The 26,752-nt window shown below is 49.3% G+C and overlaps 1 protein-coding gene across 1 annotated transcript in view; it reads right to left on the bottom strand.

Moving 5' to 3' along the window:
• Positions 1-4,042: 4,042 nt before the first annotated feature.
• The window catches only part of Tln1 (talin 1), a 30,800-nt gene continuing 8,090 nt past the window's right edge, over positions 4,043-26,752 (bottom strand). The window contains exons 8-57 of the mRNA XM_027403230.2: positions 26,256-26,316; positions 25,486-25,590; positions 24,973-25,128; positions 23,414-23,515; positions 23,194-23,270; positions 22,206-22,386; positions 21,933-22,046; positions 21,719-21,827; positions 21,308-21,516; positions 21,049-21,147; positions 19,975-20,142; positions 19,498-19,792; positions 18,742-18,908; positions 17,920-18,048; positions 17,661-17,777; positions 17,446-17,559; positions 17,124-17,258; positions 16,846-16,974; positions 16,584-16,686; positions 16,264-16,472; positions 15,794-15,913; positions 15,415-15,612; positions 15,106-15,245; positions 14,843-14,936; positions 14,672-14,761; positions 14,439-14,561; positions 12,412-12,555; positions 11,792-11,953; positions 11,425-11,565; positions 11,154-11,335; positions 10,848-10,980; positions 10,520-10,621; positions 10,271-10,441; positions 10,034-10,183; positions 9,823-9,924; positions 9,629-9,748; positions 8,557-8,703; positions 8,279-8,445; positions 7,987-8,170; positions 7,775-7,900; positions 7,562-7,678; positions 6,881-7,066; positions 6,690-6,797; positions 6,166-6,271; positions 5,869-5,993; positions 5,631-5,756; positions 5,448-5,510; positions 5,180-5,362; positions 4,731-4,859; positions 4,043-4,619 (exon numbers count right to left, since the gene is read on the bottom strand). Of these exons, the coding sequence (XP_027259031.1) occupies positions 4,494-4,619; positions 4,731-4,859; positions 5,180-5,362; positions 5,448-5,510; positions 5,631-5,756; positions 5,869-5,993; positions 6,166-6,271; positions 6,690-6,797; positions 6,881-7,066; positions 7,562-7,678; positions 7,775-7,900; positions 7,987-8,170; positions 8,279-8,445; positions 8,557-8,703; positions 9,629-9,748; positions 9,823-9,924; positions 10,034-10,183; positions 10,271-10,441; positions 10,520-10,621; positions 10,848-10,980; positions 11,154-11,335; positions 11,425-11,565; positions 11,792-11,953; positions 12,412-12,555; positions 14,439-14,561; positions 14,672-14,761; positions 14,843-14,936; positions 15,106-15,245; positions 15,415-15,612; positions 15,794-15,913; positions 16,264-16,472; positions 16,584-16,686; positions 16,846-16,974; positions 17,124-17,258; positions 17,446-17,559; positions 17,661-17,777; positions 17,920-18,048; positions 18,742-18,908; positions 19,498-19,792; positions 19,975-20,142; positions 21,049-21,147; positions 21,308-21,516; positions 21,719-21,827; positions 21,933-22,046; positions 22,206-22,386; positions 23,194-23,270; positions 23,414-23,515; positions 24,973-25,128; positions 25,486-25,590; positions 26,256-26,316 (6,844 nt within the window). The 3' untranslated portion in view covers positions 4,043-4,493. The remainder of the gene's footprint in view (positions 4,620-4,730; positions 4,860-5,179; positions 5,363-5,447; positions 5,511-5,630; positions 5,757-5,868; positions 5,994-6,165; positions 6,272-6,689; positions 6,798-6,880; positions 7,067-7,561; positions 7,679-7,774; positions 7,901-7,986; positions 8,171-8,278; positions 8,446-8,556; positions 8,704-9,628; positions 9,749-9,822; positions 9,925-10,033; positions 10,184-10,270; positions 10,442-10,519; positions 10,622-10,847; positions 10,981-11,153; positions 11,336-11,424; positions 11,566-11,791; positions 11,954-12,411; positions 12,556-14,438; positions 14,562-14,671; positions 14,762-14,842; positions 14,937-15,105; positions 15,246-15,414; positions 15,613-15,793; positions 15,914-16,263; positions 16,473-16,583; positions 16,687-16,845; positions 16,975-17,123; positions 17,259-17,445; positions 17,560-17,660; positions 17,778-17,919; positions 18,049-18,741; positions 18,909-19,497; positions 19,793-19,974; positions 20,143-21,048; positions 21,148-21,307; positions 21,517-21,718; positions 21,828-21,932; positions 22,047-22,205; positions 22,387-23,193; positions 23,271-23,413; positions 23,516-24,972; positions 25,129-25,485; positions 25,591-26,255; positions 26,317-26,752) is intronic.

Raw genomic sequence — 26,752 nt, 5'->3', positions numbered from 1 at the left:
AACTTCTTATTCTCCTTTGGGTAATCATTTATTCATACATAATTTTGTTATGCCATTCATTGGTCATTTAGAAAATATTGATTCACTGAGCCACACAGATGTTTTAAATGTTGACACATCTCAGTAAATGCACTACATCAGAATATCAGTCTTTACTATCTTGATTTATTTCACCAGAGAGTCTACACCTATGTTTTAAATTTGGGGAAGCTGTGAAGTCATAGTGCCAGAGAGAAGTTATTCAAAATTAGAATTTTCACCTGAAAATTTTAATGGTATACTTGGTAACAAATTCTGTCAGATTTTTCTCTGAAGTGACAGAGTTATCTTCCTTTTTGAGAACACATCTGCCGGATATCAGAGTCTGAGAAGCAGAGTTTGTCTGTCACTTTTCAAGTAAACATGGTATTACACACACACTCACATGCGATCATGCCAAATGGTTCACACTTAAAAATGGTCTGCTTTCCTCAGGGAAGCCATCACACTTCTGTATGCAGAAGTGCTTCACGTATAACTCAAAATTCATCAGGAGAGTTACTGATGTATTGTCTAGGCATGGTTAGCAGGGTCATAATGCTAGCACTTGGGAAATACAGACAAAGATGAACATTCAAGGCCAGTGATAGCCACATAGAGAATTTGAGGCCAGCCTGGTCTACCTGAGCACCAGTATCAAACAATGATAACAACAATAACACACACAGAGAAGAGAGAAGAAAATAAGAGGAAAGGTTTTTGCTTAAGAATTAAGGTTCAGGGGCTAGAGAAATTGCTCAGCAGTTAAGAGTACTTGCTGTTCTTGCAAAGGACCCAGGTTTGGTTCCCATAGAGGCCCACAGTGGCCTGTAACTTCAATTCACGAAGATATAGCGCCCTCTTCAGGCTTGTTCAAGTACTTCACACGCATAGTACACATACATACATTCAGATGCATCATGCATGGGTGAACACACATGCACATAAAATAAAAAATAAATCTTCAGCACCTATGAGTTCAAGGCCAGCTTGGTCTATATAGCAAGTTGCAGGCCAGCCAGAGCTACAAAGTGAGACCCTTCTTTAAAACCAAAAACCACACAATTCCGGATTGAGGGTGTGCCTCACTTGGATGCCCAAAGCCTTGAATTAAATCTCCAGAACCAAATAAACTGGGAATGGTGCTACACACTTATAATCCCAGCACTTGAGAGATGGAGATAGGAGGATCACGAGGTCAATGTCACCCTTGGCTATATGGTGAATTCAAGGCCAGCCTGGGTTCCATGATACCCTGATCCTGTTTATTTGGATGTATGTGTTCTTGTCTGTGCTTGCAGGTGTGAAGAGCAGAGGTTGAAGTCAAGCATTTTCTTCTATTGTTCTCTACCTTATTTTTATTATTTATTTTATTTTAGAGACGGGATCTCTATCTCTTGTCTTTGTCTGTCTCTCTCTCTCTTCGAGGGTTTCCCTGTGTAGCTTTGGAGCCTGTCCTGGAACTAGCTCTTGCAGGTCAGGCTCTCATTATGTAACTTGTAGCTTTGACTGGCCTGGAACTCATAGAGATCTGCCTGCTTCTGCCTCCCGAGTGCTGGGGAGACAGGATCTCTTAATGGAGCTGAGCTTCAATTTAGGCTAGACCACTGAGGCCCTGGTACCTGCCTTTCTCTGACTCCCAGCACTGGATTACAGATGTGCATGAATACCCAGCTTTTATGTGGGTGCTGGGGATCCCAAATTCAGGCCTTCATGTGTGCAGTATCTCTCAGCCCTGAGACTTTTTTTTAAAAAGAGGAATGGAGTGAGGCTAGGTGGGTAAGAACTTACTGAGCCAGCATGAGGGTTCAGGTTCATATCCCAGCACCCACTTAAAGATGTAGGTGTGGGCTTTAATGCATCTTTAGCCCCAGCACTGTGGGAGGCAGAGACAGTACTGCTGGGGCTTGCTAGCCACCAGCCTAGTCCAGGTTCAGTGACAGAGCCAGTCTCTGAGGACAGGAAGGAGAGTAATAGCAGACACCAATATCTTTCTCTGGTCTCACATGCACATAGTTGAGTACACAGTCGAGAGCATGCAGGTACACACATATGCACACAATTTATACATATTAAGTGCACACACCAAAAACCTGAGACAATAAAATTAATCACTTCTTACAATTTATTTGAAACATTTTTATTTGAACTCTTGATTCTTCTGCCTCTACCTCCCTCATACTGGAATTACAGGGTGTCAATATGTGTAGGATACTCAAGAACATTTTTAAATAAGCAGGCGATGGTGGCACACACCTTTATCTCAGCGCTCTGGAGGCAGAGGCGAGAGGATCTCTGTGAGTTCCAGGCCCGTCAAAGCTACAAGTTACATAATGAGAGCCTGACCAAAAACAAAACAAACAAACAAAAAAACCCCAACCCCCCCCAAAAAAAAATCTTATAAAGTTGCATTTATGTCTTATATGCTAATTCACAGTGAGTACATGATTAGTGTAATTTGGGGCCACGGCCTTGATCTGTGTTGAGATAGTTTTACTCAACAGTATCCTCCCCCCCCCCCCACTGGGTAATGTTGATGCTGTGAAAAAGAATTTGTTTTCAATGCCTCATTGTGAAACTGATTTTGACCTCTGGATAGCTGAAAGGGTCTTGGAGAATCTCCAGAAGGGGAGACCCCATCTGAAGAGCAGCTTCTCAGGTTTCCAAGCTGTCACCATGGAAATGTGCGTGATTGGCTGCAGTTCCTGAGGACACCATAAGGAAGTAACAGCAGGAGTAAGCAGCTGTCCTGGGCTCATAGCTGGAGCTCAGTCGGGATTACTATTCGGGGGAGGCTGTGGAAGAGACCTGATCTCCAAGGCTCTCAAGTCACAGGATGATGACATTGAATCTGGGGTTCAGGGCCCACCGCAGTATGTGGTGGAGTTATCAGTCTGTGCGTCAGAGAAGCGATAATACATCTTGATTTTCCAGTGCTTAGCACAGGCATGGCTTAGCAAATATTGAATGAATGAATCACAGGTGACAGGAGTGATGGTAGGAAGTTGACACTGACCCTAATGGGTTGCCCTGGAGAGGACAAAGTATTTCCATCCACTTTAACTTAACTGATAGTGCTACCCAGAGTAGCAATAAATGAGCTGCTTGGAGGGGTAAGAACTGAAATAATACACTGGGCAGCAGGATTGGCTAAAAAAAAAGAAAGCCATATATAAAAACACTAACACAGGAGGACTGTCTGCTGCGAGTGGAGGTGGTGACTGAAGAGGGAAGTGGAAGACAGTATGTATGTAAATACCTCGGCTGGCTCCCTTCGTGGATAGGCCAGGCTATAAGTAACCAACTCTAGCCACTAGGGGGTGCTCTGCCCCTCTTAAGAGCTGATAGTCTCAAAGGTGGATCAAGTTCCCCTTTCTGTTTTTGACAGGAATACCCCAAAACAATCGACACCACCACCTGAGAACCACACATAAGTTTTTAAAAATTTGTGTGTCACCTAGAGGCTAGAAGAGCGCATTCATATTCTAGTCTTCATTTACTTAATGTGTGTATGTGCCTATGTGAGTTCATGTGACGGAGCAAAAGGTCAGAAGCTGGCATTGAATCCCCAGTTGTGAGCGGCCATGTGGGTGCTGGGAACAGAATCCATATCTTCTGCAAGAGCAGCAAGTGCTCAACAATTATCTCTCCAGACCCTTACTCATCTTTTCGCAAAGCTGCTTTTGAAAAATGCAATTTGGCTAGGGACTAAATCTGAAATCTCTTTATATGCTCTTAACTGGTTATGGAGAATAAAGTGTACTGTTAGCCACAGAGACTAGTGATGCACTAGAAGCTTCGGGATTGGCCAGTGACATGGGAATAGAAAATGGTTTTGCAGGCAGGGTTTCCCAAGTAGGGTGACTGCTGGGTGCAGGTAGGAGAAAGAGGCCTGATGGGCAGACTGCTTCAATCTCCTCTGCTCCCATTCTGAGCCAATCAAGTCAGGTGACAGAGTTCACTCCTGTCCTCCCCAATACCCCTGGGGAAGATCTTCCATCTCCTCACAAAGCCAGGCTGCAGCTGCAGGTAGGTAGAATCACCTTTATTGGAGCATGACCTTTTTGGGGTTTACAACCCCCAAGCTCCATAGGTAGCTGGGGTAGGCCATATAGTATCAAAATAGGATGAGTTGAGCTGATGCAGCTGTGGGGACTGGCTGGAAGCGGCTGGCAGGGTGGAGCAGCCGGAGGCCCTGGCAGGTTCAAATTGAGGTACAGCAGCGTTAATAATACTCTTGGAGCGTTAATACTCTGGGAAGGGACAGGCACTTAGGGGCCCTAGGGTACGAAGGCACTTGGAGTCAGGGAGAGGACAGGGCTTGCAGTGGGACTGGGCAGGGCCAGGCCCGGGGTTTGGCAGGCACTTTAGGGGAGTGCTGGGGTTGGGCAGGTTGGGCCCTGACAGCCCAGAAGGCTTTGGTAGTGGCAGGCACAGTCTCTGGGCTGGGTCTGCATTAAATAGAAATGGCTTCCCTAGTGCTCATCTCGAAGTTCTGAAGGCAAAAACTTGTACTGCTGCTGCCGGATCTGGGCAAGCTTTTTCCGTGCCTCTTCCAACTCTCGTTCCTTCCGAAGCATCTCTTCCTGTGCTGCGATAATCTGGGGGATGAAGGGCCAAGAAAGCTCAACAAGATGTGCATAGGGCAGAGGCTGGGTGGGATAGCGCACGCAACAAGACCATGTTCCCAACAGTGTCCCTCGGTGGCTCACCTGGGCAATGCCCCCAACCATTTTCTCCTTCACCACCACTGTTTCATTCTCCTGGTCTTCAAAGGCTGCAGCCTTCTGGGCTGCCTTCACCAAGTTGTCTGAGGCCCTCTTCACTGCATTGCCAGCAGCCTGCACAAGAAGAAACAGCCCCTCCTGAGAACTCAGGGTTCTAGTTCAGAGTTCCTTGATGCCCATAAAGAAACTTATCTCGGGTGTGAAAGTGCTAACTGTCAACTTTACACAATCTGAGATCACCTGAGAAGGGAGTAAAAACGAAGGATTGTCTGGATTGGGTTGGCCTGTGGGTATATCTGTGGGGAAATGACTACATTAATTAAGTGGGAAGAACTGCCCACGGTGAGCAGCACTATTCCTTGGGCACTCTGGATTGTGTGAGTGGGAATGGCAGTTTAAAGCGGTGCAGTAGTGGGATGGGTAGAGTTTTTTACCTGAAGCCGTTTCATTGCCTCAGAGTCTTGATCAGCTTTGACCTTGCAAGCTACCAGGAGCTGGGCTGTGGAGGCAGCTACCTGCTTAGCTGAGGAAATGAGTTTCTCCTGGCTAGCATGGCCCTGAACAGCTGCATTGGCTGCCTCACACAGATTGTTGGTGGCTGCAGCCACCATGCGGGCCTAACGGAGAAAGAGAGTTAAGATTAAAAAATGCTTCGTGCTCTGGCCCTTTCCATTTCATTCCAGCCTCATGTTATACACTCACAGCAGAAATGAGGCCCTGGGACCACTGTCCATCGTCCAGTGCATTGGCTGGAATGGCGCCCACCTGCAGAAGAAAGAAGGGAACCCACTTAGACCTATGCTGTCCTTCCTGCAAAGCCGCTCTGCTAAGGATGCAAATGGGATCTGCCACCTTGTCCTCATCCTGCTGGGGATGAGTACTGACCTTTCCTTGAGCCACCAGCTCCCTTTGGGCTGCTGATGCAGCCTTTACTAGTGCACTGGTGGCTGCTGCGATGGACTTGGCAGCTTCTAGGATTTGTTCCTCAAAGTTCAAGGACTCATCTGCCTCCTATAAAGAGAAGGTTGCAGAGGGCCAGGGAGTGGGGAAGCTGTAAGAAAGGGGACAAAGGTGGAGACCTCCTGCCCCTATTGAGGGTGGAAGGCGAAGGAACAGCTCTGACCTTGGGTTTGGCCCGGGGCTTCAGCTGCTCTAGCTTTTTGGCTGCAGCCTCAATGGCAGCTGCGGCTCCTAGGAGCTCATTCTCAGCAATAACAGTGGGGTCCTCTGGGTCCACCCACTCTGTTCCTGTGGGATGAAGACAGAAGGAAGATGCTGAGGCAGGGTAGGGAGGTCAGACCCACTAGAGAGTTTGTTTAGCATCACCAGTCCCTGGCACCTATGAGGACTAGAAGCAGAGGCTAGCTCTGAGCTATCCAACCAAGAAGTAGAGACCATACCGTTTCTCATTACCCTTTACCTTTCATGGCCTCAGCAGCCTGGATGAGCTCAGTCACTGAGCCAGCCACCCGCTTTGAGTGTCCTGTCAATTGCTGCTTCAGTTCTGGGTTTGGCTTTTGAAGGGTCTGGGGGAAGGGAAAGTGTACACAAAGAGCATCAGATCCTAGGTTCCACCTTGACCCGTGAAACAAGGCAGACCATGCTCCCGGCCCTAATCTCTAGAGCACTCATAGCACAGCCCTCAAACACTTTGTCCTACTCAAGTACACACAGTGCATCATGCTTCACACACAGTCAAGTGTGGGGCTGTCACTCACCGGCTGACAACAAGGAGAATGATGAAATATGAAGAGACGGTAAAGGTAGAGAAGGGGAGGTGAGAAGGAAAAAAAGGAGACAAGAGAAGAGGAAGAAGAGATGAATGGGAGAAACAAAGACCATGAGAACAAGAGTCCCAGAGGAAGGAGACTTGGAAATGAGAATGGATTTGGGAACAGGTGGTAGGGTGGGTCTGGGTCAGGGCTAGGAGCAACATCTCCTTACCAGTAGCACGTGGTCCAGCAGCTCCAGGTAACCATTGGCACATTCCCGGCCATAGTGCAGAGCTCGAAGCCGCACATCTGGTGCCACTTCTGGGTGGAAGGCTGCTTCCTGTTCCCAAAGTAGCAGGTTAGCTTTAGCTTTCAAGGCTCCCATATCCCCGCATGCCACCACCTCACTACCAGCATTTCTACCTTGCAAGCCCGAAGCATATCTGCAATAGCACGTCGGCTCAGATTGGCTGTGGCAATGACATCTTCCTGTCGACAAGAATTGCCAGCAGCAACAGCTTTGGCTGTTGCCATAGTAATACCCTTGGTCATTCGGATGAAATCTTCAGGGGTAGAGGTCTTGGCTGGTGGTTCTGGGGAACAGAAGACCTGTGGGAAAAAAGATGGGAGATTTCACAGCGTTTAAGACGGGAAGACAGTCATGTGATTTAGCTCACATATCCATGTGTTCCCTCAAAAAGCTTTTCTTTTCTTTCTGATGGTGTGTGTGTGTGTGTGTGTGTGTGTGTGTGTGTGTGTGTGTGTGTTGGAGAAAGGTTTCTCTGTGTAGCCCTGGCAATCCTCAAACTTAATAAGAGATCCACCTGAGTGCTGGGTTAAAGGCTTGTGGTACCACTGCTGGGCTCAAAAAAACGTTTCTTCAATAGCTACTATAGGTCAATCCTTGCAGATACTCCTACATCACAGTTAACAGAGAGCCACAGCTGGCCACAGCTGACTGAAGCGAGACTGGGGACTGTTTGGAATGTAAGTGCCTCACATGACAGGAGGCCATGTGGGAGGTTGGTAATCACCAAGCAGAGTGTTGAGGAAGGCAGGTGAGGTTCATTCAGTTTATCCCCAGTGCCCCGGGCTCGTGCTCACCGCCAGCTCCTGACGTATGTGCTCTGTGGTTGCCTCTAGGGCCCGTGTGCCTTTGGTGGCCTCATCTTCCACAGCCTTCACTGTCTTGAGCAATGATGTCACATTGGTCACCATCACCTGAGGGCAGCAGTGGAATGGGGGTGGAGGTCACTTAAGAAACAGAAGGAAGAGCATTAACTACCCCTCCTGCTATTGCTCCTCATGGCCTCCAACCTTGGCAGAGTTCTTGAGCTGCCACACCGCAGGGTCATCCCCAACTTTGCCTGCTGCAGCCTTCGTTGCACTGATGAGGTCTCCCAGGGCCTTGGCTACATCCTTTACTGCATTGATCAGCACCACCTGTGTGGGAGAGGTGACTGGTTTAGAGAGGGAGAAGGGCAAAGGACGTGAGGCTTTGGACAGAATTAGGGATGTTAGGCAGATACCTGAGTTTCTGGGTCTTCAGCTCCCAGGCTGGCTGCACCAAGCTTGACTACATCAGCGAGACGGGTAATGGTGGCCACCGAGGACTGGGCAGCTTGTGCCAATTTCTCCTGGCTCCCAGCTGCATTCTGCACTAGGACTTTGGTGTCCTCCACAAGAACCTTTGCTGTCTTTAAGATGCCCTCCCTGGGGAGGTCCCAGACTGGTCAGCTTTCTTCAGAGTCCCAAACCTCCAGCCCTATGTTCCTCTGCCTCATACCCAACCTGCCTCCCTCTGGCCAGGTCCCGCCTCACCTGTGGTCAGCGAAAGATTCAGCACCCTCACGGTTGAGTGTGCCAGCAGTGGCAAACATGATGGTGGTATCAAGGTCAGCAATAATACCAGACACAGCACTGGCTGCTGTAATGCAGGCCTGAGTTCCACGATTCCCAGCCTGGAGTGCAGCCAGGACATGGGAGACCTGCAGGCAAAGTTACACAGTGCACAGTGAAAGGGAAAAGTCACCCATGCTTGGCTGGGGAGGTACACAGACAATGGGAAAGACATGCAGCCCCAGGAGCTCAGTAGTCACCTTCTCCGATACTCTCCGGGCACACTCTATGAGCTCCTTCTTCGTGTAGACATCACTGGGGTTACACTGCAGAGCACCTGCCTTCGTAACCAAAGCAGAACAGCCATGGCCCAGCTCCTGTACTCGGTGCTTGATATGAGCACCTATCTGTGAATAATAGAGGGAACATCTATGATTTTATAAGGGTGCTCAAGGTTCTTCCACTGCACCTAGAGGAATCACTGGGGAGGCATAAAAAATTGAACAGTGGATGGCTCAGTAGGTAAGAATACTTGTGTGAGCCTGATTACCTGAGTTAGCATCCTGGAACCTGAGGTGGAACAAGAGAACTGAGTCTTGAAAGTTGTCACCTGAACTCCACTGTGTGCACACCTGCACTCACACACATCACATGCATACACATACACTAATACTAGTAAGTAAATAAACTTTTAAAAAGAAACATGTACCACCAACTGATGGCTTTGTAAGAAAAAGTTCCCAGCACAGCCTTCTTGGGTTTCATATCTAAGCAGGAGTCACCTCCTACACTTGGAAAACAGTGAGAAGGTGCCACTGTGTTCAGATTGTGTTAAGCACCATGGGAGGAGGGAGAAGAACTTCGTGCCTGGTTATTTGAATCAGAGCCGTGGATTATGAGCCAGACTGTTTGGGTTTATGGAGGGTTTGGGGATTAGGTGTGTCCTACTAAGATCCAGTTACTCACTTTCTTGGAAAGAAAAGTCAAGAGCTTAGGCAAGAGTGAGCTTCATGAGTATCAACAAGGAAGCACTAAGGAGGAAGGAGACACATGGCCCAGCAGAGAAGATGCCATAGACCTCACAGGGGTTGGCAGAGGCAAGAGAAGCAGATCCCAGAAGCCCATGGGTCCTGAGCTGCCCTCTGTCCCTGTGCTGAAGGCTTTGATCCTTTATGTCTACACACAGCCCTGCTCACTCTTTATGGAGTGGCCTTGAAGGTATGCTGCCCTTTATCTAGAGAGGGAGTGTGGAACAGCCCTGGAAGCTGCCATAGGAACAAGGGGCATAACCTGGACTCTCCTGAGAGAAGGCAGAACTGCCTTCATGTTTACCTCTTCATTTTCAGCAGCCACAGCTGCAGGCTTGGCTTGTGAAGCTAGTCGGCCATAGTCACTGGTCAGCTGGTTGGCGAGAGGGCCCAGCTCTTCAGGGCTGGTGTTAGATTTGGTTACCTAGTGATAAGGAAAGAAGTGAAGTTCTGACCAAGCTCAGCTCTCTAGGCAGCCCTCTTAAGTCCCAAACTTACCATCTCCTGAACAGTGACAGCAATAGCCTTGGCTGTCCTCACCATGGTTGTTTGGTAATCTACAAACGAACCGTCTGGCTCACCCATAGGTCCTTCATCTAGCTGAGGGAGGAGGAGGAGGCAAAGACAAAGACTGTCAGGACCACTGCTACTGTGTCCAGAATCCCTAGGCCAGGGTAGCTTTATGTCCACAGGTACCCAAGGCTCTAACCTGGTTGATGGCCTGGGTGATAGAGTCCACCATGCCACCAACGACCCCTGCAGCACTGGCTGCTTCATTGAGGGTTGTCGTCAGGTCCTCCACAGCTTCTGTCATCATCTGCACAGCTTCCTCCAGGGCTTCCTGGGTGTGTGCCGCTTGCTATGGGGACACATGAGTGAAAAAAGCCTGTAGCTCCTGCTTTTCTGGCTCTTACTAGCAATTACCCCTCCTGGGGCCCCTCACTACCTTAGGGTTACCACCAGCCTCTTTGGCAGTGTACAGCAACTGCAAGGCAGACTCTGCCAATGTTTTAGTCTGGTCCAGAAGTGCCATCTGTTGCGGGTGGCTCAGTGTCTTAGAAGCAGCACCCACTGCAGCCAGAGTGAGTGGTTCAAAGTACTGGGCCATCTGGGACACCTGAAGCAAAAGTTGGGGTTAGGGTCAGCTACTCTCTTAACTTGTCCCCTGGGACTCTTCGCACGATCCCCTAGGTACCTTATGTCCCAACTGGGAGGCTTCAGCCCGGGCAGCAGTGGCCAGTGGCTCAATGAGATGGGAAATTTCCTGCACTGCAGTGAGCATCTGAGTGTGCAGAGCCTGGGGAGGAAGCAGACATCAGCCCTGAGTGTAACTGTAACAGGGCCCGCTGGTGCACAAGATCTCATTCTTCCTTCCAGCTGTTTGTAGATATGCGTGGTACTGGGGATGGAAACCAGGACTTTGTGTGCTGTGTAGCATACACTCTTCCACTGAGCTACACCCCCAGCGCCCAGGCTTCCTTCCATATCCAACACCTTACCCAGACCCAGCATATTCCCCTCACCTCCTGAGAGATTCCTTCTCGGGGAGCAAGTTGTTGGCTGACAGCAGCAAGAGAAGCCTGGTCTAGGTCCCGCAAGCAGCTGTTCAGAGCTGCAATGGCTGTCTCACACTCCAACTGTCCTGGGGCTTTGTCTCTGCAGATACATCACAGGTTCCACATAAAGACCATTTCTTTGAAGGCTATCTACCTTACCCTACCTCCCTACATCTGGAATAATGCCCACCGACAGTGTGCCATCTCATTCCTACTCCATCATCTGCCGTGTTGTTTGCCCCCTAGCCACACATGCTCTCTAACCCTCAGTACCTCATGCTTGTAATAAGTTTCTTGATGGAATCTGAGACAGTCCTCGAGTGGCCAGCCAGCACTGACCAGCGTGGGGGATCCCGGGGATTGACTGCTAGTGCCCGAGCTGTCTGGATGAGCCCTCCAGCACTCTCTAACATTGTCTTAGCAGAGATGACAATAGGCTCCATGGCAGCTCGGCCCTGAGGAAAGAGGAGGCAGGGAGGCAAGTCTCACGATTTGTGTCCACAAAGACGAAGTGGCTCAGCAGTTCTCTGTCACAATGCCCTACCTCAGGGCTGATCTGGGCAGGGATGCTGGAGAATTCAGGGTTGGATGCAAAGGCACTCAGATTATCCACGGCTTCCAGTAGAGGGGCTGTAGCTGCTCGGCACTGGGCACGGTTCTCTTCTGTGAAGGCCCCATCTAGTGCCTGGAAGTGAGCAGGGAGCCCCAGGACTCAGTAAGCAGGCACACAAGTGAAACCCAGGCCACCCTCAAGGGTTCGGAGGATTGAAGAGCTGGAATTGGTAAGTCTGGATAGGCAAGGGCAGGGGAATCTGGCAAGAGACTTCAGGGAATGACTTCCTAGTCATTCCTAGACTTAGGAAGAGAAGATGGGATGGGCCAGGCAACGTGAAAATTCAAACACTGTAAACCTTGATGGTCTTGACAAGATTGGCTGTACTGTTGGCCACCTCCTTGGCTGATTGTACAAACTGGCGCTTGGCAGTAGGATTGGCGGTCCGAGCAGAAGCCAGGCGACAGCTGTTACATAGTGCAGAAGTGTGTTTGGCCACAATAGTGGCTGCAGATAACACCTGAGGAGACAGAGATGGAAAAGCTGTGACAAGAGCAGGAAGGAAGAATGCAAACCTAAGGGGGAGCCATTGTAGAGCTGGAAGAGGGGGGGGATGATACCCTTAGAAATATAATAGGAAAAGGAGTTAATGGAAGAGTGTAGACTTGGGAGAAAACGGTGCTTAAGGATGAACTGGATGTGGGGGTGGGAGAAATGGACAACAGATACATTGATAGAGAAAAATCAAAATGGGGCAAATGGGAGAATGAGCTCAGAGGTCTCTAGAGGAGTTGTGACCTTAATGCTGAGTGGAAGAGCAAGGAGGTGCGGGAGAAGACAGTCAGAGACGAGTTCTGTAGAAGGTGGAGGTGGGTCCCCGCCATCTTCTCCCTCCCATGTGCTTCCTCTCCCCCTTGCCTCTTGGGGTCTGCCCATCCTTTCTCGGCCTTGCCCATGGCACCTGTACTCCCGCATTACCTGGGCCTGGGTACAGCCAGGCTCCCCCAAACTCTGACAGGCCATCTGAATTGCCTGGTTTGCACGGGCAAACTGTGTGGGTTCCACCAGTCCTTGCTGTCCAGCTTGGCTATTGGGGTCAGAGACACCAACCAGATATGCTGCCTGAGGAGAAATGAGAAATGAACAGTGGCGGAGGGGAAAAGACTGTTTCTAAGTTCTATGTGGATAGAAGCAGTATTAACAAACCAGAGTTACCCGCTTAAAACAAACTTTCATTTTGTTAAATGGGTTCAAACATTTTAGAAGATTAAAGAAGTAAACAGGCTGGTATGGTAGTGCTTGCCTGAAACCCCAATCCCAGGAGACAAAGATGGAGAGTTTGAAAACAGCAAAGGAACCATCTCAAACAAAACAAAAAAGGGTTGTATTGAACTTCATTTCCATTTAGCAGTACATGTGTTTGTGCTGGGTCATAGAATGAAAAGTACGAAGTACAGCACACTGTTAAGAAGCAGTTATAAATATTTGAAAGGCACACACATAGAAAGAGGCAGGAGTGTACAAATTTTTGAGGCTAGCCTAGAATACATAGTGAGTTTGAGGCCAGCCAAGGACTATCCTGCTGAAAAAGAAAAAAGAAATAAAAGAGGGGGCTGGAGAGATGGCTCAGTTAAGAGCACTGCCTGCTCTTCCAAAGGTCCTGAGTTCAATTCCCAGCAACCATATGGTGGCTCACAACCATCTGTAGTGAAATCTGGTGCCCTCTTCTGGCCTGCAGACATACATGCAGGTAGAACACTGTATACATAATAAATAAATCTTTAAAAAAAAAAAAGATACAATTATGGAACTCTTAAGCTAGTTAGCACTATCAAGTTTTGGAGTCTGAGAAGTAGCAACAATGGACGAATATAATGTTCACTTTTTCTTCCTTTTGGTTTTTCAAGATAGGGTTTCTCTGAGTAACAGCTCTGGCTATCTTGGAACTCGCTCTATAGACCAGGCTGGCCTCCACCACACTGAAATTCACCTGCATCTGCCTCCCAAGTGCTGGGATTAAAGGCGTGCGCCATTACGCCTGGCAACATTTACCATGTTTTATAATGGTAAGATCATCAAAATGTTTACTTTGTACTTCAATCAACACAGGCTAGCTTCGCTTTTTCTTTTGTATGTTTTCCCAAAATAAAAGAAGAAACAAAACCAGGAAGATTTTTAAAAGTCTAGCCTGGGGCTGGAGAGACAGCTCAGCAATTAAGAGTACTTGTTCTTGCAAAAGACCTGGGTTCAATTCCCAGCACCCACATCACCCACAAGGTGACTCACAACCATAACTTGTTCTAGGTGATCTGACACCCTCTTCTCATCCTAAAGGTACCAGGCACACTCACATGGTACAGACATACATGCAGGCAAAACACTCGTACACATTAAAAAAAAAAAAAAAAAAAAACTAAGAAGTAAATCCACTTACAGCAGGATACCCAGGGCAAAGGCAGATAAGGCAGAGGGAGGAGAATGGCAGGATTTCTGGGAAAAAAGTAGCTGGAAAGAAAATCTCAGGGCAGTGTGTGTGTGTGTGTGTGTGTGTGTGTGTGAGTGATGTGTGTCTGTGTGTTTGACAGGGTCACCTGGAACTCATGATGGAGCCCAGGCTGGCCTCAAACTCAGAGATCCACCTGCCTCTGCCTAATGCTAGAATTACAGGTGAGCACTACCACATCTGGCCCTCCCTTCCCTGTAACTACTTTAATAAGAGTGCTTCACCTAGATTAGAGTGTAGCTTGCCTAACATGCCACGAGACTCTAGTTCAATCTCCAGCACCATTAAAAAACAACAAAGCCTGACAGCTGGTCAATGTGACCAAAACCAAGAGTTACAGCACCTTGAGCTGCTGCAGCTCAACAGTTCTGATGACCATCTCCCTTCCCTACAGAAGGGGGGCACCCAGATTTTGCACTAGCTTCTTGATTTATATCCTTGCAAAGGGAGAAAGGACATAGAAAGCAAGAGCTGCTCTAGGAGTCCATCTGAGGGAAATAACCTGTGCAGCGGCCTCGGTGAAGCCACAGAGGGCCTTGGAGGCTGTGGCGATGGCATCTCCAAACTCCGGCAGATTTCCATTCTTGGCATTTTGGGAGATGCCAGTCATGGCCTCACCTAGGACCTAAGGAAGAGAGGGTGTCAGGAGGGTCGGATCACATCCTGAGCATCAAGGTATCAGTGTTAAGTCCATCTTCCTGTCCTTGCCTCTCTAGAGCTCCCCGGCCCACTAACCTTTGAGTTCTCCATGACACTGTCCAAACAACCGAAGTAAGACATGTCATTGATGGGTTGGACTGGATTCTCCAGGAGTTCTCGGACTGTCTGTGTAGGGGAGTGACATGAAATTTGAGACATTCCCTCAGCCCTAGCTCCTTAGTTCCAGCTACTATGCTAAAGGCTCACCTCTAGTTCCCGAAGGGCATTGTCACACTCCTTCTGTCCAGGTGCTTGCTGGGTGCACATGGTGATAAGCTGGTTGATGCTGTCTGTCACCGCCCTGTTTGGGGGAGGGGTGTGGAACTCAGTGAGTAGGTGATCTTCCCTGTGTCCTGTGTGCATGGGACTGTATATATTTTCTTTTGCTAACCCTGGGGATGTCTTAGGAAATGTCTTCTCTCTGGCCTTCTCACAGGTTCCCAGAGCTGGGCTTTCCAGTTCCTGCTTACCTAGCAGCTGCAGCCAGTTGACTCTTTAGGTTGGGAGCAGCAGGGTCTGTGGATAAGGCCTTAGCAGCCAGAAGAAGTTTGCTTGAAGACATGGATATGCCCTTCAAGTTGGAGACCACCTGGGCTCGGTCCTCCTGGCTCTGTTACAGGTGAGAGCATACATTATCCTGTCATATCTGTTTCTAAAAGGATCTTTCCCAAATACTCACATTCTGATAGACCCTGGGGAGGAGGCAACCAGCAGACCCAGACCCCAAACAGCCATGTGTCCCCTACTGTGCCCTCATAACACCCTTTGCCCCATCGTACCGGGGCCTGTCCAGCCATCTCCACTCCAGCTTCCAGGAAGGTGCTGAAGTCCTGTCCAAATCGACCTGAGGCCCGAGCCAGGTCCTGAGGGGTTCCTCTGGAGGCCTGTACCAGTTCTGTGGCTGCCTGATTTAATCCAGCAGCAGCTTCATTCAGTCGGCTCTGAGCTTCTTGAAATGTCCCAGTGCTGGGAGGAAGCTGTGGGGTCAGAGGGAAAGTCAGGAAGATGGATGGGAGGTGAGACAGAGTTTGGGAAAGGAAGGCCAGTAAGATGGGCACGGGACCTAGGAATAATGAAAAGGGCAGCTCTGGGAAGGCAGGGTCAAAGGAGAAGCCCAGAGACAGAAAGCTCTCCTCTCCTAGCCATGCCTGTTCCTACCGAGTCACTCAGGAGTCGCTTGCTGGCATCTCCAACTGCTCGTAGGGCATTGTCCACATCTCTTTGGCCAGGCAGGCAGCTGACACAGCGGTTCAGGGCCTGGGTCACAGCTTTCGCCACCTGAAGTGGAAAAGAAACAGGGTTGCCAAAGAAGGAATAATCTGGGAGAGCCCTCCTTCCACACTGGGACATAGGAGATAACAAGCTGTCCTGCCACTAAAACTGGAAGAAGCTGAGGTCAGGGTCATAACAAACAATAATCACCAAACATCCCCAAACCCGCTGCTCTGCAAGGTTTGTGCCTAAGCCTAACAGATACTTCTAAGACAAGAGAGAAGGTGGAATTCAGAGAGGCACTCTTATGAGCAGATCTGAGGACACACGAAGCTGAAGAGTGTGTGTCTTATTAGGGTGAACCTTTTGAAGAGATCTAAGGGAGGGGTGGGCAGGAGCCCCTCCTAATAACTGACCTGAGCAAGCCTTTGCTGGCTCTCTGGGTCCCCTGGATGGCCAGCTGCTTTTTTTGCCTCATCAATGAGGCTGCTGGCCTTGTCCAGAACATCACTGGCTGTGTCAAGCACAATGGCCTGCACCGCAGGATCTGATGTCAGGGCAGCTACACCCCGAGCAGCCTGGGCAAGTGACCGTAGTCCACCTGCCACATCCCGAGCTGCAATACCTGGGGACACACAGAGGAGATAGGTTTGCTCCATTAGCTTCTCTCCCCAACAAGGCCCCCCTTCTCCATTTCCCTATCATATGTCCCATTCCTAGCCTTGTGCCTACATACCTGCATAGTTCTCATTGCCTTGGGCAACCTCCCCCAGCAGCTTAGCAATGGCAGAGCTCACTGCTTTCGTGCTGTTGCCAAGATCCTGGGCACACTTCTCCATCTGCAGATAAGAGGGTGAAGGCTTAGGAGGAGGAGGAAGTGAGAGGGTATCTGAGAAGGTTCTTGGGGACAGCTGGAAGATTAAATGAAGGTTCTAGGGCATAGCTGAGCAGACTTTCATGGTTTGGCTGAGGGCATGTTAATAAGACCGACTACTCACTGTTTCCCCAGGTAAGGGTTTAAGCTTGCCATCTCGAGCTGCTGCTTTTACTTCCTGCAGGTCTTTCTCTAGATTCTGTACGACGCTCAGTGCAGAATCCATCTCCAAAGGTCCACATGCCTCCTGAGCCTGTGATGGCGAGCAGCAGGGGGTATGGCTACATTCCTGGGCCTCAGACTACAGTCATCCCTCTTAGAGGTTATAGTGTACAAATTCTCCCCCATCCCAGGAGTCCACATACAGAGCCTCATCTTCCACAGCTAGAACAGCTCCCATACCTTCTGGGCAGCAGTACGGAGCTCTGCCAGTGCAGTGCCTAGGTTCTTTGCACATTGACTCAGCTGCATTGCTGAAGCCTGGTCCTGAATTGTTGGCACTGAGGCTTTTGCAGCTGCCACCATCTTCCCACCTGGCTGTTGGAGAAGATATGCAAATGAGGTATACAATACCCTCTCTCTAGCCTTCCAACGGACACTGGTAGGGTGCAGTAAGTAAGCACTCAGGTTTGGTCTCAGCTACTAGCAGATACTCAGATTGTGGGGGATCTAAGGTCTTGGAAAGGTGGGGAGGATCTGGTCTTAGAAGTGGAGAGTGTCTTGCCTGCAGGAAGCTCTGGCTGGCAGCAATGAGGGCGAGCTGGGCACTGGGGCTGTCAGGTTGAGCTTGGCTTCCTCGGACGCCCTGTACCAGCAATGGAATCTGCTCTGCCACAGCCTGTAGGTCAAAGTGCCATGAATCTCATGCTCTTGAAGTCAGGGAAAGTACTACCTTTGTTCTGACCCCTCCCTACTCCCACATGCCTCTTGGAGACTTACCTTACAGCTCTGCACCAGCAGGGGCTGGGGGCCAGCAGAGGCCTTGGGGGCAGAGGCTGCATGCTGGGCTGCAGCGATGGTCTGCGTAGCAGAGGCTGCAGCTTGTTTGGCTGCATGCTAGAAGGACAGAGTGATCAGAAGACCAGGCATTCCCAGGCCCTGGCCTACACGGCACTCTCCCCACCTACCCCCACTCATTCCTCTCACTGCATCCGTGCATTTACCCCCCCACCTCCCTGCAAGGACTGCCCAGCCTTACCTCCAGGCGCTGCACCAACTTTTTCTTGATGGCATTCTGTGCAGCTGCATTGGTGGCCATGCGAAGCCCCTCAGCCGCTTCACGCAGCCGCTGCTGCTGTTCCTCACTGTCAGGGTGGGCAGCTGCTCCCTGAGAGGAGAGTCATAATCCGTCATCACTTTGACCCGAAATTCACTCTTTTCTGAGTCCTCTAGACCTAGTTTAAAGCTCACTTGTTTTCCTGAGGTAACTGTTAATCGCTTGCACCTAGGTAGTAACTGATAAGAGTTGAGGATTGTTTCAGAAAGGACAGGGTGGGGGTTGGGTGTCCCAGAGTACTCTTCCTTGCTGTTCTCTACAGAATACTCAGAATTCTCCATTAATTTAGAGTGGCTTGAGAAGAGGAAGATTTTCTTTGGAGCAGGGGTCACAGGAATTTTGGCACTTCCTTCTGATGGTCTTCACACCTTGTATGTTGGTATCTAACACTATCTTATTCTGGATGCCTAGCAGAGACCCCTGGGACCAAAAGGCTACCTTCACAAGGGACCAGGACAGATGCCAAGCAGATGTGGTGGCAACAAGGAAAGTGGGAACAGCAGACATTCAACATGAAGAAAAGGATGTGGGCACTTAGAGTCAGAGTCCACTGGCAGTCACCATCACTGTGAGCCTGGTCAGTGGCCCACCTGGAAGCTGAGAGCTGGGAGCTGCCTGGGAGTTTCCTCATCTGTTCTATTTTCTGCTTTTCTTGGGTCTTCCCGTTAGACAAGATCCCCATGTGGACCTGTCTACTTCCCTTCAGGGCCCAGTTCAGGGTCTATACAGAAAACTCCTCTGTACCTTGGCAGCCTCCACCATCTTGGCAGTGGCATCGGCAAGGATCTTGGCGGCACTCAGGAGCTTTCGAGAGTTCTCCAGATCACTCTCCCCCTCAGCATCAGCCTTGATGGCATTGACCAGGTCTGAGGTGGCTTGAGCCAGGATGCGGGCCTGTCGTACCATCTCCCCTAGAACACAGGGTATCATCAAGTAAGAAAGCCAGAGACACTGAGAGAGGGTAAGGGAGGAGGAAGAGTGGGGAACACTGCAGACAAGTGCTTTCAGGGACAGAGAATTGACTGGCAAAGTTCTCAAGTGATTCCCTCTGAGTCCCGGCTTTCTGGGAACAGATCTCCCAGTGAGTTCCCATGGGAGGAAGGACCATTTCCAGCTAGTATTTCTAGTAAGTGTCTTTTGAGAAGAGAGACAGTCTCTCTGAATGATTTGGGGGTAAGAAGATAAAGTGGAGAAGGCTACTTTCTCCCCTCTTCTTCCTCGTTTTTTAAGGCTAGCTCTTAGCCATGCAATTTGCAACCTATTATTATGCATAATTTGATATCTTCTTTAAGTGTTCCAAAGAAGACAGAACAAGGCTTATGCTGCTTTACCAATGGGGCAGTGGAGTTGCTACACCCAACAATGAGCCTATAGTTAGGAAGGCTAGGACGGCCACTGTGCTGATCCTCAGGTAGTGTGGCTGGGTCTGTAAGGGAAATGTCCAGTGGGCTTGGGGTAACCACACTGGGGTTTTGTCTTCCTGGGGGTGACTACTCTTACCAGCATCACCCATGGAACTGAAGATATTTTCAGTGACAGTGAGGATGGTGTCAGTGGCCTGGTCGTATCGGCCAGCAGGCCCAGCTCCTGTGGCATGGGCCTTCACATGCTGCAGCAGTTCATTGAGGGCCTGGGTGACAGCTGTGGCTGCAGCTCCTACCCCTCGCAACAGCTGGCCATCTTCTGTAGCAGCTTGGGAGGCAGACACACAGCCCTCCACCGCTTTGGCCACCAGTCGTCCAGCCTCTACCAGCTGTTCTTGGCAGACAGGTGAGCTAATCGTAGGTGCTACCACCTATGGGAAACTGAGATTCAGACACGTAGGCAGGGGAAAGAGGCTATGAGATGGGGTGTTTGTGGTTTTCACAGTAGTCACTGGGATAACTGATGTGGCCCCAAGAGTCAGATAAAGAGAGGTTTGTGTGAGTGTGTGGTTGTACTAGCCACAGGCATAGCACATAGCAAACCTGGGCTCACCTTCGTACAGGCCACCAGCTGGGAGGTAGACAGGGCACACTGTGTAGCCGCAGCAATAACTTGAGTCTGAAGCCCTGAATCCTCTGTGCGCTGGGCCACGCTCTTGGCCTTGAGGACCAGGGCAGCTGCAGCACTTGCCACTGCCTTTGCTAGTTGCATTAGAACATCCTGTGAGGAAAAAACGCAGCCAGCAAGATCTGAGACTGAGCTGAGGCTCCACGGACACTTGTCACAGGCTTAAGCTGCTTCATTATTCCCACTGACTCCAATCAGAGGACAGTGTATGCAGAAGCACTCAGAACCTATCCCAAGCCCCTCTACCTTGAGCATCCAGAAGGACAGACCCTCACCAAGAACAAACCCTCACCAACAGAAACAGAGAGTCTACGCCAAAGGGAGAGATGCTTGAGGCGGATACACTCGGACAGTGATGGGGAGAGGGTTGGGTGATACAATGGGTAGCTCTTCATTTCTCCATGCCTCTCAGTCTCAGTGTCCTACCCTATCTGATCTCTTCTCTCCAACCCTGCCAGTCTAGGCCTCCCCACCTCCCATCCTGTCTGTTCCCCTAGGAGGCTGAGGAAGAGGTGTGGAAGCGAGTGTATGCGGCTCAGAGAGGACCAAGCTGGGAAGGCCCAGGCCAGAGGCCGTTACCGTAGGGGAATCGGGGGGAGATCGAGCCCCAGCCCCTCTGGGTACACACATCTGCATGGGAAATCCAGGATGAAAAGTCAGCTGAGACAACTTGCCTAGGGTGGGGGGAAGGGGGCAGCTTCACCCTCAGTGTGGCAGGGGAATCTGAAATAGCTTAGAGCTGGGGCCATGGCTATGTACAGGCTATGTACAAGGCTAAGAACATTATCAATGAGGGCCAAAGTGAAGTAGGGCATATTTATATTTAGGAGTCTGAATTCTCACCCCAAGAGACTGGAAGTTCTCAGTCTCATCCCTAGAAACAGAGGTCCAGGCTGGTTTGGATTGGCCAATTCATAGAAATAGGGACTAAGATCTGGATTTAGGATCAGAGATTTCCTCCTAGTAGTAGGGGTTCTAGGAGCTGGGTACATCACCAACCTGGAAGTGGGGGTCGGTGTCACTTTCCCCAATTTGCTGCAACAGCTCCCCACTGGCCTGGCCCACGTTCCCAGCTGCTTGCAGCAGGTTCTGACGGGGCTGTGGAGAATGAACACCGTCAGAAGCCGCCTGACCCCTGGCCATGTGCCCACAGGGCTCACAGACTCTTGGGTAACATTTCCAACCCATAAATTGGACTGCCTTCCTCCTTGGGGTGGAACCCTGTGTCCACCCTCACCCCAGCCCTGTGGCCCCTAACCTCAGTGCTGGCTGGCTGAGCACTGCGAAGCAGTTCTGACACTGCCCCTGCAAGGCCCTTTGCTGCTTGCAGAAGGGGCCGACCATTGCCGCCTTCATCCTCCAGAAGGGCAGCCAACAACTTCACCCCACGGGACATCTCGGTCAGGTTGGAGGAGATGGTGGTGACTGCACAGCCCACTGCAGTGTAGTCTGTCTCTGCAGGGTCTCCTGAAGACAGAGGGGAGGAAGAGCTGAGACAGGATGGGGAGGAGCAGCGCCAGTTAATCATATGTGTGTCCTGAGAGAGATGTACACACAACCTTCCACGTGACTCAAGGCACACTCACACAAGAAGCCGGTCACATACTATGCTTGTGCACACTCGCTCTCTCCTCCCCTTCACACACACACAGGGTGACATCCAGCCTACCTGCTGTCAGGTTTACCACGGAAGCAGTACCAGCTGTGATGGCATCTACCTGGGAGTGGATCTCATGCTTTGATTCATCCATCTTGTTCTTACGCCAAGCTTTGGAGGCCTGTGAGAGGAGAAAACCTTAGGATCTACTCTGGTTTAATTATCCCCTCTTTATCCTTAGAGTTTAGTTTTAATTCACTTAGTTTCTTCTCTACCCCATACTCACAGCATCCTGGCCAAGAGGAGGCAGGGTGTCAAAGTCATCCAGAGTGGCCTGGGCAGCCTGCACAGCTTGCATGCTGGAGTTGATGGTTCCTGTGAGTGCCTGCTGGGCTGAAGTCTAAAAGACAAAGGAAAAAAGTAACACAGACTGGAATAGAACATTTAGAAAAAAGAAAAGATAACGCTAGAGGCTACGGAGAGGAGTATAAAACACTGCTTACTCATGACACTTGGGAGAGGGACCCACATACCATGGCAGAGGTAGGAGCACTCTTACCAAAGGTGGCATGTGTCCTCTGTGCATCTGGCCACTGGTGATCTGTTGCTGGGCAGGTGGCATGCTACCCATTTGGAAATTCTCAGGACCAGAGGCTCCAGAGCGCATGATGGCTGGTAGGGCCACAGAGCCATGCTCTACTTTTCCCACTCGGTTATACTGCTGCTGAAGGACTGTTGACCTGGAGACAGGATGAACAATTACAATACTTCTACAGTTCTAGGATCTAAGGCAGTGGTTCTCAACCCCCCTAATGCTCGTGTGACCCTTTAATACAGTTCCTCATGTTGTGATGAACCCCCCAACCATAAAATTATTGCTACTTCATAACTGTAATTTTTGTTTTGTTTTTTTCCAGACAAGGTTTCTCTGTGTAGCCCTAGATGTACTGGAACTCGATTTGTAGACCAGGCTGGCCTCAAACTCACAGACATCCACCTGCCTCTGCCTCTCGAGTGCTGGGATTAAAGGCATGCACTACGACTGCCTGGCCATAACTGTCATTTTGCTACTGTTATGAATCATAATGTAAGTATCTGATATGAGACCCCCACAGGGATCACAACCCACAGGCTGAGAACCGCTGATCTAGGGTTTCCTAAGGTCTGGTTATAGCCTGGACCCAGTGAAAGAACCATGGCTTAGACAAAAGGTTCAGCAGAGTTTAGTTTCCAGAACCCAAGTCAGACAGCTCACAACCGCTGTTCCAGGGGACCCAACACCCTGTTCTGGACTGAGAGAACCTGAACTCACCCACACAATTAAAAATAAATTGTTTTTATTATTTTATTAGCTTTTTATAATTTATTTAACCTTTATTTTATGTGCACTGATGTGAAGGTAGCAGATCCCCTGGAACTGGAGTTACAGACAGTTGCAAGCTGTCATTTGGGTGCTGGGTGGTGTCTAGTACCCAGTGAGTGATTCCTTGCAGTCAAGTCTTACTTTCCCTTCTAATGGAATGGTATCAGCCCAACTCCCTTCCTACTTTTTGGGAGACACTGAGTCCTCCAACATAGTAGACTCTTCATCTCCCTCCAGCCCAAAGTGATCCTTGCTTTTTTTCTATAAGAAGAAAAGGAAGAAGAGTTAAGACAGGTAAATATGTGACAGTCAGGCATTTCTGGAAACCGGCCTGTTTGGCCTGTTTCTAGAGGGCTGGCCTGGGGAGGGGCTAGGGAGCTCACAGGCTGGGGGGCAGCACTCACCTTCTTAAGGATGATGTCGATGTAGCCAGCAATGAGCTGTGCAATCTGCTCGCCTTCAGTCGTCTGTACTGAGTAGTAGCCATCCTGGTAGTCTCCAAAGTCCTACAGTGACAAGGTGGGGACTGAGCGGGGACAAGAATCTACCCAGGGTGGAAATGGAGGAGGAGCGTCCACCTGCCCACAGCCCTCAGGAAGCTGGCCAAGCTTTCTTCAACCACTGATTTCTTTACCTCCCTTCCTAGAGGGGACTTTGCTTCTGAGTAGAGGACTTTTTGTTACATGGTTTCAAGTACATGTCCTTTAAAAAAATCTCTTTTGACCTTTGTCAGAGGATACAACTGGGAAGACATTAGCATGTTTATTAAATGACCACACTTTTGAAGGTTGGCAAAAAAGATCCAAAGTGAAAAAATAGAACCTATCATTTCTATTTCCATTATCTGGCACTCTATCAAGTTGGTATCAGTATTCAATTCATAACCTCAAAATTATAAAGCCAGAGGGAAAGAATTACTGTAAATAGCTGGTGCTCAAAGAAGACAGGCTTGTCTTTCTATTAGAGTTTCCTCAGCTGGCTTCTGGACATAATGTCCAGTACCTTCTGGACATTACTTTTCTCTTTTTGATACTATATAGCCCTGGATGGTCTGCTACTCACTAATTAGCCCAGGCTGGACCCAAACTCACAGCAATCCCGATGTCTCAGAGTGCTAAGTGCTGGGATTATACATATAATCATGCCCAACTTGGTTTTGTGTGTGTGTGTGTGTGTAGGGGGGGAGTACTGGGCATGAACTCCTGTCTTTACAAATACTAAGCACACACTTTATCACTGAGGTTACAGGCCCCCTGTGGTAGTTTGAATGAGATGCCCCTCCCCTACAGTCCCTGGCACTTAAACACTTGGCTGTACTGTTTAAGGAGGTTTAGGAGGTATGGCCTTGCTGGAGAAAGTATGTCATTTGGGGCAGGCTTTGAGAATTCAAGACTTCAACCATTGCTAGTTTGCTCTCTGCTTCCTGCTGTGGTTTAAGATATGATCTCTTGGGGCTAGAGACATGGGTCAGAGGTCAAGAGCATTGACTGCTCTTCCAGAGATCCTGAGTTCAATTCCTAGTAACCACATGGTGGCTTACAACCATCTGTACTGAGATCTGGTGCCCTCTTCTGTCATGTAGACATACATGCAGGCAGAACACTGTGTATATAATAAACAAATCTTTCAGCTCACTGCTCCAATCACCATGACTGTCTGCTTCTACTGCCCAGTGATGGTGATAGGCTCTTATTCTGCTGGAACGATAAGCCCAAATAAACCCTTCTCTCTATAAGTTGCCGTGGTCATATTGTTTTAGGAAAGAAACAAATACTCCCCAAGCCTCTGCATCCATTCACTCTCTAAGTTTCTCTATCTATTCTAAGCTCCACTTCCCACGACAGAAGTTCTTTTTTCTGGAGTCCTATTCAATGCACCCTACCCTAAAGGAGCGGGAAAGACCTGTGTACTTGCTCTTCTTGGACAATCCCAAGCCCTTTCCCACTGGAATCCCAACACCCACCAAAGTAAAGCTCTTAGGAGAGGCCGCCCAGCGTTTGATGTTGGTGAGGCTCCATTCCTGGATCACCTCCTTAGTCTTCTCATCCACACGCATCACACACTCCTTAGTGATGCCCAGCAGCCTGGGCACTAGTTTATTCTTCCCTTTCATCTTTTCCTGTGAGACAAAAGTTGCAGTGTTGTTATAGGTTAGAGGTCAAATGTAAATCTAATGCTCAAATCAGCTCTAGACCACAAGGAATGCTGAAGTGGCCAGGAGGGCTGAACTACTGTGCCCATGGGCAGGCCCAGAACAAAGCTCTACTACAGAAAAAGGAGTATGGTGGGGCATGGAGGAGGTGGTAGTGATGGAGGATTGACAATAGACAGGTTTTTACATGGTCAGAGCAACACTATTCCCACTATTCCTGGGAATAGATAGGAAAGACTGAGGACAGAGTTGGAGAAGTTTGGAGAGATGGGAAAGGGCAAGAGTCAGAAATAAGGAAAGCAATAAGAAGGGGCCAGAACCCACCTTGACTAGGAAGAAGGAGACGCCGTAAGTCTTGAGGGAACGGGCCAGCTTCACATAGCGTACCTTGGCCTCAATTTCACTCATCTGCCCACAATTTTTGTGTGCCTTCAAGTAGGAAATGGGGAAAAGTTAGCAATCTGGAGATAGTATTGCAATGAAGGGATCCATCTAGGATGTTAATGACAGAGCATTGTGAGCACTCAGAAAGGTTTAGGAAGGCAAGAGATGAGATGCAATGTGGGCTGGCTAAGGAGCAGAAGCACTGTAAGGGATACGGCTAAGGAAATGCAGACATTCTAGAGATGGGCGTTAAGAAGCGGGGATAAAGATTATATTTCACAGTCCTTTCAGGTGTGATAGCCCAGTGATGTTCCTATCTGGCTTCCACAGTGTAGGCACCATTATCCCATGGGAGAAGACAAGGAAAATACTGAATGGAGCCACACATGGTAACTCATACCCATAATCCCAATACTCAGGAGGCTGAGGTAGAAGGGTTGCTATGTGTTTGAGGCCAGCCTGGGCTGCAAAGTGAGACCCTGTCTCAAACAAAAAGCAAAACCCCAAATGGAAATTCCACGGCAAAACTGGTGACACACTGGAACTAAAATCCAAATCTTCTGCTTTCTTGGCATAAGACAGGTGGGAGAACAGCTTGGAGGGCAGACGCGAGGTGAGCAGAGATGGAGAGGAGGTAGGGTCACTTAGCCAGGAGAATCAAGCAGCCAAGCTCCCAAGTCATCCCAGACACTTTCCCCTACCCCATTCACCTGAAAGATCTTACGCTCTCCCTTCTGCTTCACATACTCCTTGGGCAGGAAGTCCTTCAGGCTACACCAGAAAAGGGAGGGTCAGCATGTAGTGGATAGCATCAGGGACATGTGGGCCATGAACTGTGGGCCTAGAGGTTTGAGGAAATGTCTAGGACAGTATCATCTCCAAGAGACAGAGACTGAGAAAACTGGTCTGTATGAGCTTCTGAATTAGTGGGGACTCAGCATGAGCTCCTGAGTGACCTGTGCCTTCTTTGGGGGGAGGGGGTTGAGGAAACTTAAATTGGGGGCCTAGTTTTCTGAGAAAAAGAGGGAGCCAAGAAGAGAGGAAGCTCCCTAGAAGCATGGCCATGCACTTTGGAAACCAAGAAAGCCTCATTAAAGTCTTTGAATCTTGAGAAATAACAGTGAATGAGATTTGGGGAACCTTTTATTTATTTGTTTGATTGTTTTTGAAGGCAGGGTTTCTCTGTGGCTTTAGAGGGTGTCCTGGA

The sequence above is a fragment of the Cricetulus griseus genome, chromosome 2 (genome assembly GCF_003668045.3).
Source record: "Cricetulus griseus strain 17A/GY chromosome 2, alternate assembly CriGri-PICRH-1.0, whole genome shotgun sequence".
NCBI classification, from domain to species: Eukaryota; Metazoa; Chordata; class Mammalia; order Rodentia; family Cricetidae; genus Cricetulus; species Cricetulus griseus.
This window is presented reverse-complemented; position numbering and strand designations above follow the sequence as displayed.